At 43.7% G+C, this 15,874-nt stretch overlaps 1 protein-coding gene across 4 annotated transcripts in view; it reads left to right on the top strand.

Moving 5' to 3' along the window:
* Positions 1–15,874, top strand: part of SH3GL3 (SH3 domain containing GRB2 like 3, endophilin A3) — a 223,483-nt gene that overhangs the window by 145,087 nt on the left and 62,522 nt on the right. For all 4 annotated transcript variants that reach the window (XM_063925952.1, XM_063925953.1, XM_063925950.1 and 1 more), the window contains one exon: positions 7,272–7,405. In XM_063925952.1, the coding sequence (XP_063782022.1) occupies positions 7,272–7,405 (134 nt within the window). The remainder of the gene's footprint in view (positions 1–7,271; positions 7,406–15,874) is intronic.

The raw sequence follows: 15,874 nt of genomic DNA, 5'->3' as shown, positions 1-15,874 counted from the left end.
AATAAATTATGCTACAGTATTTTAATTAAATGTTATTTATGGTTTTTTTTAAATGTATTTAAGTTACATGTCTGGGCTCACGTTTTCTCGACTACAGTATTTCACGTAGATTCTTAGAAATCTATACTAGTGCTGCTTCCATTGTTACATTTCAGATGGCAGTTCCCCTGAGCAGCACTGATACAGAGATCTTTGTAATTACATTCTGTGATTTTTTTTTTTGCGGTGGATCTCAGTACTGGCACTTTTTTTACCAGGTTTTCTCTAACGTCCTAAGTGGATGCTGGGGACTCCGTAAGGACCATGGGGAATAGCGGCTCCGCAGGAGACTGGGCACATCTAAAGAAAGCTTTAGGACTATCTGGTGTGCACTGGCTCCTCCGCCTATGACCCTCCTCCAAGCCTCAGTTAGATCTCTGTGCCCGAACGAGAAGGGTGCACACTAGGGGCTCTCCTGAGCTTCTTAGTGAAAGTTTTAGTTTAGGTTTTTTATTTTCAGTGAGACCTGCTGGCAACAGGCTCACTGCATCGAGGGACTAAGGGGAGAAGAAGCGAACTCACCTGCGTGCAGAGTGGATTGGGCTTCTTAGGCTACTGGACATTAGCTCCAGAGGGACGATCACAGGCCCAGCTTGGATGGGTCCCAGAGCCGCGCCGCCGGCCCCCTTACAGAGCCAGAAGGCAGAAGAGGTCCGGAAAATCGGCGGCAGAAGACGTCCTGTCTTCAACAAGGTAGCGCACAGCACTGCAGCTGTGCGCCATTGCTCTCAGCACACTTCACACTTCGGTCACTGAGGGTGCAGGGCGCTGGGGGGGGGGGGGGCGCCCTGAGACGCAATAAAAACACCTTGGATGGCAAAAGAAATGCATCACATATAGCTCCTGGGCTATATGGATGCATTTAACCCCTGCCAGAATACATAGAAAAACGGGTGATAAGGCCGCCGATAAGGGGGCGGAGCCTATCTCCTCAGCACACTGGCGCCATTTTCCCTCACAGCTCCGTTGGAGGGAAGCTCCCTGGCTCTCCACTGCAGTCACTACACTACAGAAAGGGTTAAAAAAGAGAGGGGGGCACTAATTAGGTGCAGTATTAACTATACAGCAGCTATAAGGGGAAAAACACTTATATAAGGTTATCCCTGTATATATATAGCGCTCTGGTGTGTGCTGGCAAACTCTCCCTCTGTCTCCCCAAAGGGCTAGTGGGGTCCTGTCCTCTATCAGAGCATTCCCTGTGTGTGTGCTGTATGTCGGTACTTTTGTGTCGACATGTATGAGGAGAAAAATGATGTGGAGACGGAGCAGATTGCCTGTAATAGTGATGTCACCCCCTAGGGGGTCGACACCTGAGTGGATGAACTGTTGGAAGGAATTACGTGACAGTGTCAGCTCTGTATAAAAGACAGTGGTTGACATGAGACAGCCGGCTACTCAGCTTGTGACTGTCCAGACGTCTCATAGGCCGTCAGGGGCTCTAAAGCGCCCGTTACCTCAGATGGCAGATATAGACGCCGACACGGATACTGACTCCAGTGTCGACGGTGAAGAGACAAATGTGACTTCCAGTAGGGCCACACGTTACATGATTGAGGCAATGAAAAATGTTTTACACATTTCTGATAATACAAGTACCACCAAAATGGGGTATTATGTTCGGTGAGGAAAAACTACCTGTAGTTTTCCTGAATCTGAGAAATTAAATGAGGTGTGTGATGATGCGTGGGTTTCCCCCGATAACAACTGATAATTTCTAAAATGTTATTGGCATTATATCCTTTCCCGCCAGAGGTTAGGGTGCGTTGGGAAACACCCCCTAGGGTGGATAAAGCGCTCACACGCTTGTAAGGGCTCTACCTTCGCCTGAGATGGCCGCCCTTAAGGATCCTGCTGATAGAAAGCAGGAGGGTATCCTAAAAGGTATTTACACACATACTGGTGTTATACTGCGAACAGCAATCGCCTCAGCCTGGATGTGCAGTGCTGGGTTGGCGTGGTCGGATTCCCTGACTGAAAATATTGATATCCTAGATAGGGACAGTATATTTTTGCCTATAGAGCATTTAAAAGATGCATTTCTATATATGCGTGATGCACAGCGGAATATTTGCCGACTGGCATCAAGTCTAAGTGCGTTGTCCATTTCTACCAGTAGAGGGTTATGGACACGTCAGTGGTCAGGTGATGCGTATTCCAAACGGCATTTGGAAGTATTGCTTTATTAAGGGGAGGAGTTATTTGGGGTCGGTCTTTCAGACCTGGTGGCCACGGCAACAGCTGGGAATTCCACGTTTGTACCCCAGGTCGCCTCTCAACATGAGAAGACGCCGTATTATCAGGCGCAGTCTTTTCGTGGACAAGCGGGCAAAAGGTTCCTCATTTCTGCCCCGTGACAGAGGGAGAGGAAAAAGGCTGCAGAAATCAGCCAGTTCCCAGGAACAGAAACCCTCTCCCGCCTCTGCCAAGCCCTCAGTATACGCTGGGGCTTTACAAGCAGAATCAGGCACGGTGGGGGACCCATCTCAATGAATTTCAGCGCGCAGTGGGCTCACTCGCAAGTAGACCCCTGGATCCTTCAGGTGATATCTCAGGGGTACAAATTAGAATTCGAGACGTCTCCCCCTCGCCGTTTCCTAAAGTCGGCTTTACCGATGTCTCCTTCTGACAGGGAGACAGTTTTGGAAGCCATTCACAAGCTGTATTCCCAGCAGGTGATAATCAAGATACCCCTCCTGCAACAGGGAACGGGGTATTATTCCACACTGTTGTGGTACCGAAGCCGGACGGCTCGGTGAGACCGATTCTAAATCTAAAATCTTTGAACACTTACATACAGAGGTTCAAATTCAAGATTGAGTCACTCAGAGCAGTGATTGCGAACCTGGAAGAAGGGGACTATATGATGTCTCGGGACATCAAGGATGCTTACCTTCATGTAAAAATTTACCCTTCTCACCAAGGGTACCTCAGGTTTATGGTACAGAACTGTCACTATCAGTTCAGACGCTGCCGTATGGATGGTCCACGGCACCCCGGGTCTTTACCAAGGTAATGGCCGAAATGATGATATTCCTTCGAAGGAAGGGAATTTTAGTTATCCCTTACTTGGACAATTCCCTGATAAGGGTAAGATCCAGGGAACAGTTGGAGGTCGGTGTAGCACTATCTCAGGTAGTGTTGCGGCAGCACGATTGGATTCTCAATATTCCAAAATCGCACCTGGTTCCGACGACGTGTCTTCTGTTCCTAGGGATGATCCTGGACACAGTCCAGAAAAAGGTGTTTCTCCCGGAGGAGAAAGCCAGGGAGTTATCCGAGCTAGTCAGGAACCTCCTAAAACCGAGCCAAGTCTCAGTGCATCAATGCACAAGGGTTCTGGGTAAAATGGTGGCTTCCTACGAAGCAATCCCATTCGGCAGATTCCACGCAAGAACTTTCCAGTGGGACCTGCTAGACAAATGGTCCGGGTCGCATCTTTAGATGCATCAGCGGATAACCCTGTCACCAAGGACAAGGGTGTCCCTCCTGTGGTGGTTGCAGAGTGCTCATCTTCTAGAGGGCCGCAGATTCGGCATTCAGGACTGGGTCCTGGTGACCACGAATGCCAGCCTGCGAGGCTGGGGAGCAGTCACACAGGGAAGGAATATCCAGGGCTTATGGTCAAGCCTGGAGACATCACTTCACATAAATATCCTGAAGCTAAGGGACATTTACAATGCTCTAAGCTTAGCAAGACCTCTGCTTCAAGGTCAGCCGGTGTTGATCCAGTCGGACAACATCACGGCAGTCACCCACGTAAACAGACAGGGTGGCACAAGAAGCAGGAGGGCAATGGCAGAAGCTGCAAGGATTCTTCGCTGGGCGGAAAATCATGTGATAGCACTGTCAGCAGTATTCATTCCGGGAGTGGACAACTGGGAAGCAGACTTCCTCAGCACGACCTCCACCCGGGAGAGTGGGGACTTCACCCAGAAGTCTTCCACATGATTAAAAACTCGACAGGTATTGCGCCAGGTCCAGGGACCCTCAGGCAATAAGCTGTAGACGCTCTGGTAACACCGTGGGTGTACCAGTCAGGGTATGTGTTCCCTCCTCTGCCTCTCATACCCAAGGTACTGAGATTGATAAGATGGAGAGGAGTAAGCACTATATTCGTGGTTCCGGATTGGCCAAGAAGGACTTGGTAACCGGAACTTCAAGAGATGCTCACGGAGGATCCGTGGCCTCTACCTCTAAGAAGGGACCTGCTCCAGCAAGGACCCTGTCTGTTCCAAGACTTACCGCGGCTGCGTTTGACGGCATGGCGGTTGAACGCCGGATCCTGAAGGAAAAAAGGCATTCCGGATGAAGTCATCCCTATCCTGATCAAAGCCAGGAAGGATGTAACCGCAAAAACATTATCACCGTAATTGGTGAAAATATGTTGCGTGGTGCGAGGCCAGTAAGGCCCGACGGAGGAAATTCAACTGGGTCGATTCCTACATTTCCTGCAAACAGGAGTGTCTATGGGCCTGAAATTGGGGTCCATTAAGGTTCAAATTTCGGCCCTGTCAATTTTCTTCCAAAAAGAACTAGCTTCAGTCCCTGAAGTTCAGACGTTTGTAAAAGGGGTACTGCATATACAGCCTCCTTTTGTGCCTCCAGTGGCACTTTGGGATCTCAATGTAGTTTTGGGTTCCAAAAGTCACATTGGTTTGAACCATTTAAATCTGTGGAGTTAAAATATCTCACATGAAAAGTGGTCATGCTGTTGGCCCTGGCCTGGGCCAGGCGCGTGTCAGAATTGGCGGCTTTATCCTGAAAAAGCCCTTATCTGATTTTCCATTCGGACAGGGCGGAATTGAGGACTCGTCCTCAGTTTCTCCCCAGGGTGGTTTCAGCGTTTCACCTGAACCAACCTATTTGTGGTGCCTGCGGCTACTAGGGACTTGGAGGCCTCCAAGTTGCTAGACGTTGTCAGGGCCCTGAAAATATATGTTTCCAGGACGGCTGGAGTCAGGAAATCTGACTCGCTGTTTATCCTGTATGCACCCAACAAGCTGGGTGCTCCTGCTTCTAAGCAGACTATTGCTCGTTGGATTTGTAGTACAATTCAGCTTGCACATTCTGTGGCAGGCCTGCCACAGCCAAAAATCTGTAAATGCCCACTCCACAAGGAAGGTGGGCTCATCTTGGGCGGCTGCCCGAGGGGTCTCGGCTTTACAACTTTGCCAAGCAGCTACTTGGTCAGGAGCAAATACGTTTGTAAAATTCTACAAAATTGATATCCTGGCTGAGGAGGACTTGGAGTTCTCTCATTTGGTGCTGCAGAGTCATCCGCACTCTCCCGCCCGTTTGGGAGCTTTGGTATAATCCCCATGGTCCTTACGGAGTCCCCAGCATCCACTTAGGACGTTAGAGAAAATAAGAATTTACTTACCGATAATTCTATTTCTCATAGTCCGTAGTGGATGCTGGGCGCCCATCCCAAGTGCGGATTGTCTGCAATACTTGTACATAGTTATTGTTACAAAAATCGGGTTATTATTGTTGTGAGCCATCTTTCAGAGGCTCCTCTGTTATCATGCTGTTAACTGGGTTCAGATCACAGGTTATACGGTGTGATTGGTGTGGCTGGTATGAGTCTTACCCGGGATTCAAAATCCTTCCTTATTGTGTACGCTCGTCCGGGCACAGTATCCTAACTGAGGCTTGGAGGAGGGTCATAGGGGGAGGAGCCAGTGCACACCAGATAGTCCTAAAGCTTTCTTTAGATGTGCCCAGTCTCCTGCGGAGCCGCTATTCCCCATGGTCCTTACGGAGTCCCCAGCATCCACTACGGACTATGAGAAATAGAATTATCGGTAAGTAAATTCTTATTTTTTTTTTCTTTTCATTCTTACAACTAGTTCCAGAAACAGGAAGATAAATGTGAAATCATTTCAGAAATAATGAAATACGCATCTGCACACTTATCCAGATTGTGACGCATCACAGGGGGTGGGGTACAGGCGTGGCAATACAAAGGAGGCGGTACGGGAGAATGATGGGTGCGTTCAGTCCATCGTAGCCACGCCCCCTTGCGCTATACAGTGCTGAGATTACTGGCATTATACAGCAGGGTGTGTGGCTATGATGATGCCATTCAGTGTGAACTGTGTCAGCGCCCGCCCAGACCGGGTCCGGGATACAGCTGAAGTCAGGAGACTTGCCCATATGTCCGGGGAGCTGGGAGGGCCACCTGATTTTTGGGAGCCTCCCGGCCATTCTGGGAGAGTAGGCAAGTATGATCTAGAATAAAATCTTGCTCAATTTGTACAGTAGTATGTATGTCCAGCCCAAACTTTGTATACATTAGTTTTAAGTGAAAAACAGGCATATGTCATAAAATAGTAAGAACTTTATATTGAAAATGCACGAAACAAACAGCTTAATACCAGGGTATCACTGTACCACACGTCACAGCAGAGTATACACACATGAAGTCCAATGGGAACAATACATGGAACTGGAGAAACAGGACAGTGTTAGAAAAAGATCACATGGTATTATATCATCCATTCTCAGAATGGTAACCGTTACAGTGTATGCAAATCTCAGGTCATTACTAGTAGAGTGATATGACTGAAATGTGGATTAGAAGATAAACTGGGAGATTCAAATGTTTGAAAATTCAGTTGGGTGTCTGTTTTTTTCCTATCTAATAGACAGGAAAAACAGACACCCAACTGACTTTTCAAACATTTGAATCTCCCCCAAATATTGCACATAGGGCCTAATTGATGGTTGATTACAAAACATTTTCCTCTAATGGGCAAAACCATGTGCACTGCGGGTGGGGAAGATACTGTATAACATGTGCAGAGAGAGTTAGATTTGGGTGGGTTATATTGTTTCTGTGCAGGGTAAATACTGGCTGCTTTATTTTTACACTGCAATTTAGATTTCAGTTTGAATACACCCCGCCCCAAATATAACTCTCTGCACATGTAATATCTGCCCCACCTGCAGTGCACATGGTTTTGCCCATCAGAGGAAAATGTTGTTTTGCGATCAACTTCGAATTAGGCCCACATTTCGTTAATTTGTTTCGATTGCCAATAATAGAAGTAATATTTGACTTTTAAATAATTATTCTGTGGCAAAAGGGAGTTTGACTTATTTATGTTGCAAGATTTATTTGTACAAAAAAACAGTATTATGTTTATCTAGCAGTCATATGCTTGTACTGTATGTCCCATTATCAGCAATCTACTGTAAGCAGTTTTCAGTAAGCTCTCACCTTACACTAGGTAGTGCTTTGCTGGACGTTGGAGAAAGCATGAAGCAAATGGCGGAGGTGAAGGACTCTCTTGATATTAATGTGAAGCAGAACTTTATCGATCCTTTGCAGTCCCTGCAAGACAAAGACTTGAAAGAAATTGTGGTAAGTATACATTTCTATAATTGCCATCTACTACTGCATTAGAAACAGTGATATATCTTTGTATAAGATGTAGCATTAAGTATTTTATTCCTGGAATCATATGCTGAAGTAGCACAGTGGTTTGCATTGCTTCCTCACAGCACTGAGGTCATTGGTTTGTTTCTGACCTGGACACTATCTGTACGGAGTTTGGATGTTTGTGTTGGTCTAATGCTCCAGTTTCCACCCACACTACAAACATATGCTTGTAAGTGAAATGACTTCTAACCCTCTTGTTTGTTCATGTGGTACTGTAAGTAAATATAGATTGTAAGCTTTGGCTGGTATGGGCACTAATGTCAATGATTAAATATTTTCTGTATAGTATGGTTAATAAAGAAATCCTTGCCATGTCCTTGTTGTTATGATATGCCTGCTGAAATGACCACCTCTCCGGGGAAGCTATTGTATGTTACCTCAGCACATGTGGTACTTGTGCAGCTATTCAGATGGCTAAACCCAGTTATCCACTCATGTCACAACTGTGAGATTTCCAGAGGCCTTAAAAAACAATTTTACACTGAGAACCATTTTCAGCAGTGCAGACTAAAAATGTTACAGTTGTGCAGAAATAATTATAATCGATGTACAGATGACAGCAGCTAATACTAAAATAGTAACACACAAAAAGATAAAGCCTTCACTGTACTGGAAGAGTTACAACATGCAGCCTGTCACATACAAGATTGCAAACACAAAATGGAACCTTGAACTCTGAGTCTGTATTAGAACATCACAGGCTGAGCTATGGAATATGACATCACTGAGAGAGCTGCAGATCTATCAGCAGACTATAGCAGCAAAATGCAGAAACAGAGCTGTGTATACAGGACACTCACACTTGATATCCGTAGATATCATTTTTTACTTGTAATTATTCAGGGTGATGTATATTTCATCCTTCATTGTTGTGTTTTCAGTTAATGTGGTTACGTGAGCATGGATCTGCTCTGAAATTTGCAATTAGCATAGCACTACATTACCATCAATGTAGACTTTTACTGCATTGGGTTTGATGTCTGTCTCTGTTAGTGTCCACCCTTCTATTTGCTACCAGCGCGGTTCAAGACTTGACATTTTGTGAAACGGTTGCGATGCTAGCATGACCTTGCCTAAATCCTGTGTGAAACATTCCATTAGCATCTGTCGCTGTGGTGACAGTGTGATATAATGTAACATGTTGAATGATCGGAGATTCATGTTATTAAATTTAAGCATACTTATATCCAAGAAATATTGATCTTACCTAGAATAGTGATTCCATTGAGCTCATTAAAGTTTAACACATGTATTGCACATGAATAAATAATATACATAAAATGAATATAATAGTTACTGCCCTGTTTGGGGTAACCTCTACTTCTCCCTCCATTACACTTGGCTCCAGAGGAGAAACTACCATTGGTGCAGGCAGCAGGTGCATTGCACCAGGGCCCCTGAGGACTAAGGAGAGCATTACTGCCCAGACCAGCAATGAGTTATCCCCTGCCCACGCATACCATTTTGAGCAGTGTCAGATGAATGGCCCAGTGTAGAGAACAGGGTAGGCCCAACTGCCTGAGGGACCTGTCCTTTACCTTAGGGAGGCAGGGCTGACCTTGTGTGTGCCGGACTGATAGAGGAATCCTGCCACCTATCAGCACTGATAATCACAGCCACTTACTGCCTCTTATTAACAGACAGCTGTACATTATTTCTGGCACTGTTATTAGAGTCTGCCTGACCGAGTGCCAAACTGAGGAAAGCACAAGGGGTGGGTGCCCCTGTCGCAAACAGAGCAGAAGCTACTGTGTTCTTGCTCCCACCAAGATACATATCCCTTGTTCGCCACACCATACAGGACACTTTGCTTGTACCCGACACCCACTGCTTTCCCCTGCATTCTGTCACCACCGGTCTCCCCTTGCCTTCCGCTGTTAGCCTCTGTCTCCTCTTGCCTTTTGTTTTCACCCTCTGCCTTATGCTGTCACCATCTGCCAATCCCTGTTATCGATATGCCGTGTGGCATATTGTGATCTTGGATTTAGGTGGAGGATGGTGGCCCAAATTATATTTTTGCACCTGGGCCCACCATTCGAGTTCTACCACTGCCTGGCTCTTTGTATATTAAACTAAAGGGCTTACGAATATCACTGATATTTTTAACAATGGAGGTTCTTTACTGTCTTTTCAACAGCTATGTGAACAGAAAACCCCACCTCCTGGGACGCCCTATTTCCATTGCTGCTGCACTGTGCTTTGTTCCTTCTCTTAACTATGATCAATTAGGGTTGGCTTGGAACAGATATCTACCTGACCTGGGTGATTTCTCCATTTTTTTCCTACACTATAAAATTGTTTAATCTGTTAGATAACAGCATATTCATTTGAAGTCCGTCCAAAGAACGTTGGTTTCCCAGTGGCTGCTGGGGGAGAGGGTCATTGCCCAAAATGTAGCACACAGAAGGCGTAATGTGGTCTTGTCCAAAAATTCAATAGTTTTGAAACAACAGACTGGTTTTTATTAGACGTACTTTCTAGACTCGGATACACCTGAACACTATACCATAGTTGTTTGGCCATTTTGATGTATGGTTATTCAGCTCTAATGTTAAATATATCCTACCCCCTTCCCTACTTATAGTCAGTACTGCTGAAAAAGTACATTTGGGTAAATGAATAATAGATTTTTCTCCCTCGGTCAACGAAATTAACTTTTATATATTTTGACAGACAGAATGCACTTACTGATACAAAAAACAGGTGTAGCCCATTGCTACAAAAAGTGCCAACCATTTATCTTATCACTTTCAATTGATATTTGATCAAATATTATATGTTTGAGTCCACTGTATGGTTTTTACTCTGTAGGTTGACTTGATAATTGCTTCTCCTATTTTTTTGTTTACATATTGTACCTTTTTATCATATGAAACACATTTCATTGTTTTTCGAGATTCTTCTTAATGGTAATACCCTTATATTGACTCTATTGACACCTAGGGGCCCATTTATAAAACAATATTTGCGGCTATTTCCCTGAAAATACCTCTTTTTGAAGGTTAGCCGCAAATATTAAGTACCCCCTAAATGTATGTAGGAGGAACTGCAGAAAATATCTCTGATGCCTGGTGCGATCCCTCCATTCCCGCTGGCAGCTGCATCCTCCATAGGTTTCTATAGGGGGTTGCAATGCTGTCATATTAATCAGTATAGTCACTGAGAAAAATAGACCCATTATCCAATAGAGTTTATTCAAATTAAGCCCACTTGTATAACAACCGGTGCATAAGCAAATATAAAGCATCGCCAATGTAAAATATTAAAAAGAACGATGACTGCAAAGAAACTTGGTATCAAAAGTTCCACTAAAATGCGCACTTACATTAATTGTCCAATCTAGGATCAGAATCATGTCCAGTTATACTCAGCACCACCGCAAAATATGTTATACCTTATTAAAGAGAAACTCCTTTTAAAAATATCAAGTGAAATGATAAAAGTTATGCTTAATAAAAGTCTGTCGGAAACAACTTTGCAGTACGACATAATTAAAGTTCTGCAATAAAGTGTAATAGCTCAAAAACACGGCAGTATTAGAAACAAACCTTACGCGTTTCTCCACAAGTGCAATGTGGTTTCATCAAAGGAAGTTCAAATAGAGTAGTGTTACTATTAATATTAATAACTAGGGCTTTTGTTATATCCTTAAATCAGTGTTAATCAAATCTAATCCTCAGGGACTTTGCATGTTTTCTATGTCACTATCAGGACCCCTGGTGTATTCATTACTGACTGACATATTTTAAAAGACCCATACAGTAGGTAGTATTAATTCATGATTAGAGATTCGGTGAGGAAATAGTGCTGTTCCTCAGAGCTAGATTAGAGAAACACTGCTTTAAATTATACACATGTAATTCAGCTTGTGCACACTACATCATACATTAGTTTACACAGCAATTACAATTTTATATTTTAGTATTAGTGGAATAAAAACAATGTGTATATAGAACAAGTGTACATTTCACCAACACTACTAAATACTTGGAAGAACATCAGGACTGATAAAAACATATCTGCTTCTTGGAAAACCAAGGTCAACCTACGGCATACCTTTGTCTGAGATACATGTATTCTTACAGAGAGATCATCTCTAGATGTATTGTGTCTCTTACTATATAATTACCTTTCCCAGGCTGTAACCTTTAGGTAAGCATCTGCAGCTGTGGCCCATCTTCAAGCATGTAAATCTCTGCATGTCGCTGCTGAGAACTTGGAGCACGACTGTGCGGAAATTGGAGTTGTTCTAGAGAACCTAAGGACTGTTTACACATTGCCCATTCCTCTTACCTTTAGGATAGCATCCAAGATTTGTGAGTTAGTAGAGAAACAGCTTCTGCTAGATGTCTGCTTTTATAGCAACATGCTCTTTCTTGCAGTCTGGCCCAGTTCAGTAAAGATGTATTTTAAGGTCATATTTTTATACTTGGATAAAAATTCTCCTTGGCAAACAAGGGACAACAGATTAGAACTGGTTTATATGCACAGGCTCAATTTTTCTCAATCTCTCTACCTGTGGGAAACAATTATACCTGAGTTACCTATGAAACGTAACCTTTATGTTATACTGTTTACCAGATTGTGTTATTAGGTTGCATTGTGCTATTTCTTTTAATTGGGGGATCTATTTGCTTTATTGTTTCCCAAGTTGTAACTATCATGTGATTGCATTTTGCTGTTGCTCTTACCTGTGGGAACTAATTATATGTAAATTATTTATGAAATATAGCCCTTTATGTCAGTGTAAAATGCTTCCAGAGGTGACTTTTCTCAAATTGCATTTTTGCGTATTTTTGAAAAATCTGCATGAGGTCTGTGGTGCCATTTCTTAACACAATTAAAATTCTTCTTTATATTTCTCTTATTTCGCATATATTTTGCCTCACAACATAACACCTCTCACTGTGATCAGTGATTACACAATTCACATTTTATAACCCTAAAGGTACCTACCCACGGCACGATGTGTCATTGAATGACACATCATGACTGGCAGGGGGCTAGCGTCGGCAAGCGCATACACATTTGCCGATGCTGGCAGCGACAAATGGCGGGGGAAGGGGGGGGGTGACGGGTGGTGTTGGGAGCGGGGGCCATCCTGCATTCAGCAGCATGGCATCGCTAGTGACAGCCCCAGATCTTCTTGCATGTTCAAAAGATCTCCTGCTGTCCCCCAGCACACCGAGCTGTACCTGTACCAAGACATGAAAGACTATATATATATATATATATATATATATATATATATATATATACACACACACACACATACACATATACAGGTTGAGTATCCCATATCCAAATATTCCGAAATACGGAATATTCCGAAATACGGACTTTTTTGAGTGAGAGTGAGATAGTGAAACCTTTGTTTTCTGATGGCTCAGTGTACACAAACTTTGTTTAATACACAAAGTTATTCAAATATTGTATTAAATGACCTTCAGGCTGTGTGTATAAGGTGTATATGAAACATAAATGAATTGTGTGAATGTAGACACACTTTGTTTAATGCACAAAGTTATAAAAAATATTGGCTAAAATTACCTTCAGGCTGTGTGTATAAGGTGTATATGTAACATAAATGCATTCTGTGCTTAGACTTAGGTCCCATCACCTTGATATCTCATTATGGTATGCAATTATTCCAAAATACGGAAAAATCCCATATCCAAAATACCTCTGGTCCCAAGCATTTTGGATAATGGATACTCAACCTGTAATAGAAATCCAGAGGTCTTAGCTACATACAATTTGCAAACATATGATAAGCCACCAGGCCCCAACAAGGCTCCTCTGATGCTGGTGGTCCCTAACTCTAGGTCTGGGCCCAGGGTGCAGATCCCCACAAACCGGCAAAGGCCAGATTTTCCTTTTATTAACACATACTAACACTACTTTCTCGCATTGTGCTGCCCTGGGGGTAGCTGGCCTTTGCCGGTTTGTGGGGCTCTGCACCCCGGGCCCAGACCTAGAGTTAGGGATCACCAGCATCAGAGGAGCCTTGTCGGGGCCTGGTGGCTTATCATACGTTTGCAAACTGTATTTCTAGCCAGACTACCCCCTCCCTTTCATGCACTTGAATTGTATTTCCTAATTGATTTGAGCAACTTACATTTTGTTATGTTCAAAAGATCTGAGGCTGTTGCTAGTGACATTCGGGTGTAATTATCGTTCATACACACGGAACAATGCAAACAATGTGTCACTTCGATTGATCGGGAACGTCCGTATCGTGGGTATAATCCTTCCGCATGTATGAACCATTACACTTGCACCTGCTTTTGGATTTCTTTTTAAACCCTATTCCTCACATCATCAGATATTGTTTTATTCTGTGTTTGATTATTATTAGATATTATACTGTTACTTGTTGGGTGATTACTGTTTATTTGCATATTGACCTTCCACTGTACATAAATATGTATATTGTTCCTATTGTTTATATTGTTATAAATGCTACAGTTGTTGTTGTCGTTGTTTTGTATTTCTATTACAGGTTTTTTTAACCATTTAATTTAACTTGGTAATTGCTTGGTGTGTGCCCCTATGTTGGAGTACTGTTTCTTTCTCTCTTGTATTGTTTATACGTAGAAGCTTATTTTAGTTTAGGTTTTGTTTCGTAACCATTACATCTTAGTGAGGCAACTTGTACCATGCTTGTTCCTTTTTGGGAAGGTGATGTGCATGGAAATGAGGATACCCAACAGTCGGATATGTGCTTAAAGGGTTAGAAATTCTTTCTTCCATAAGGGAGGTATATTTTCGTCTTACCTTGTCTTCAATAATACTGGAATCTATTATAAAGGAGAGTGTTCCATTTCTCCATAGTAGGACCTTCTGGCAAGCATGGGTCAGATCACTCTGCTGCCAGGTCTCTTTTTAACAAACCATTCATTAAATATGGCTAGTAAAAAAGATTTATGATAATTTTCTGGCATGTTTGTGGATATATTGACATTGTCTGGTCTACTGTATTCCTTTTGTCAATGCAACCCATCTCTAGTCAACTATGCGCAGTACAAATTTTGTCTCGCCATGTTTCTGGAGACCTGCGCATGTGCATTAGACTCCGGCATAATGCTGGAGCATATAGTGCCTTTAGAATGTAAGCTCTCACGAGCAGGGCCCTCTTCCCTCATGTGCTTATCCTTTTTCTTACTTTAATAATCTTCAACTGCACCAAATCCAGCAGTCTTCTGCCACCTGATACTTATTTCAGTGTCATCTTGTGCTCTATTGTCTTCAACTGTAAATTGCTGTTTTCTTGTTTAGATTATTTATGCACTCTGCAATTGGGCGCTGCGGAACCCTTGTCGTACCATATAAACAAAGGCTAATAATAGTTGAGGGGCCCACCTGGAGTCTGCACACGGGCCCCCACCTCTCTTAAGACGTCCCTGGCTCTGAGGGTTGTTGTATCATGGTCCACCCTCAACATATCTTTGCCAAGTAATCTGTGCAACATCATCTGACATGATTAGGTGGGGATGATTAGTGGCAATCAAGTTGGTTTTGCCTTTTAAATTATTATTTACAGTCTCTTGAGAGATGATTTGGAGAATAACAACAGCTGCCATTAATTCCAAAGTCCTTGCGTATATTTTTCTACAGTATTTTATTCTGGAGCCACTATCAGTATTGAGAAAAGGAGACTTTTTGCAGAGAATATGGTCTCTCTCGGTCTTCGATTTTCTTATTCAGTTGTAGTTAGGGAAGCCAATCCTGTGACATTTTTTCAATCCCGGGTATCATGATTGAAAAATGGCAAATCCCGGGATACCCGGGATTGGCTTTTAGCTATGTGGCCGCCCCCTCGCCCCACCCCGCCCCGCACACATAACTCACCATATACCGGGGGCGGGCGGGTGGGGAACAACCTCGGATCGCTGCTGGCGGCTCCCACCAGCAGCTAACAGCGCAGCGTGACCTCTCACGCTGTGCTGGGGAGCCGGAAGGAGGAAGCCGGGCAGCGTTTGAGCGTCCTGTGGACGCTCAACGCTGATCCCTCAATCCCCGGGATTGGAGCGTTCAATCCCGGGATTGAATCCCGGCCATTTTTGGCCCTAAATCCCGGGATCCCGCTGATCCCAATCCCAGGATTGGCCACCATAGTTGTAGTGTGTGCATGATACAATTCACGTCGGTCTTGTATATGGAGATGGGTATTTTGGGGACACCACAGCTTGTAACTGCTTTCCACTCTTTGGATGGTTTGGACTGGCCATAGTTGGATTATTCCATATTTAGCTAAACCACCAATGAGAAGGGAGAGAATGCGACTTTTCCATTTCATTTTAAATCCTGCTTCACATGTACTGAGCTATATCCACATAGTCTAAAGCAGAGGTTCTCAAACTCTGTCCTCGGGGGCACACACAGTGCATG

This window comes from Pseudophryne corroboree, chromosome 6 (genome assembly GCF_028390025.1).
Source record: "Pseudophryne corroboree isolate aPseCor3 chromosome 6, aPseCor3.hap2, whole genome shotgun sequence".
NCBI lineage: Eukaryota > Metazoa > Chordata > Amphibia > Anura > Myobatrachidae > Pseudophryne > Pseudophryne corroboree.
The sequence above is the reverse complement of the archived record's forward strand: the minus strand, read 5'-3'. Positions and strand labels throughout refer to the sequence as shown.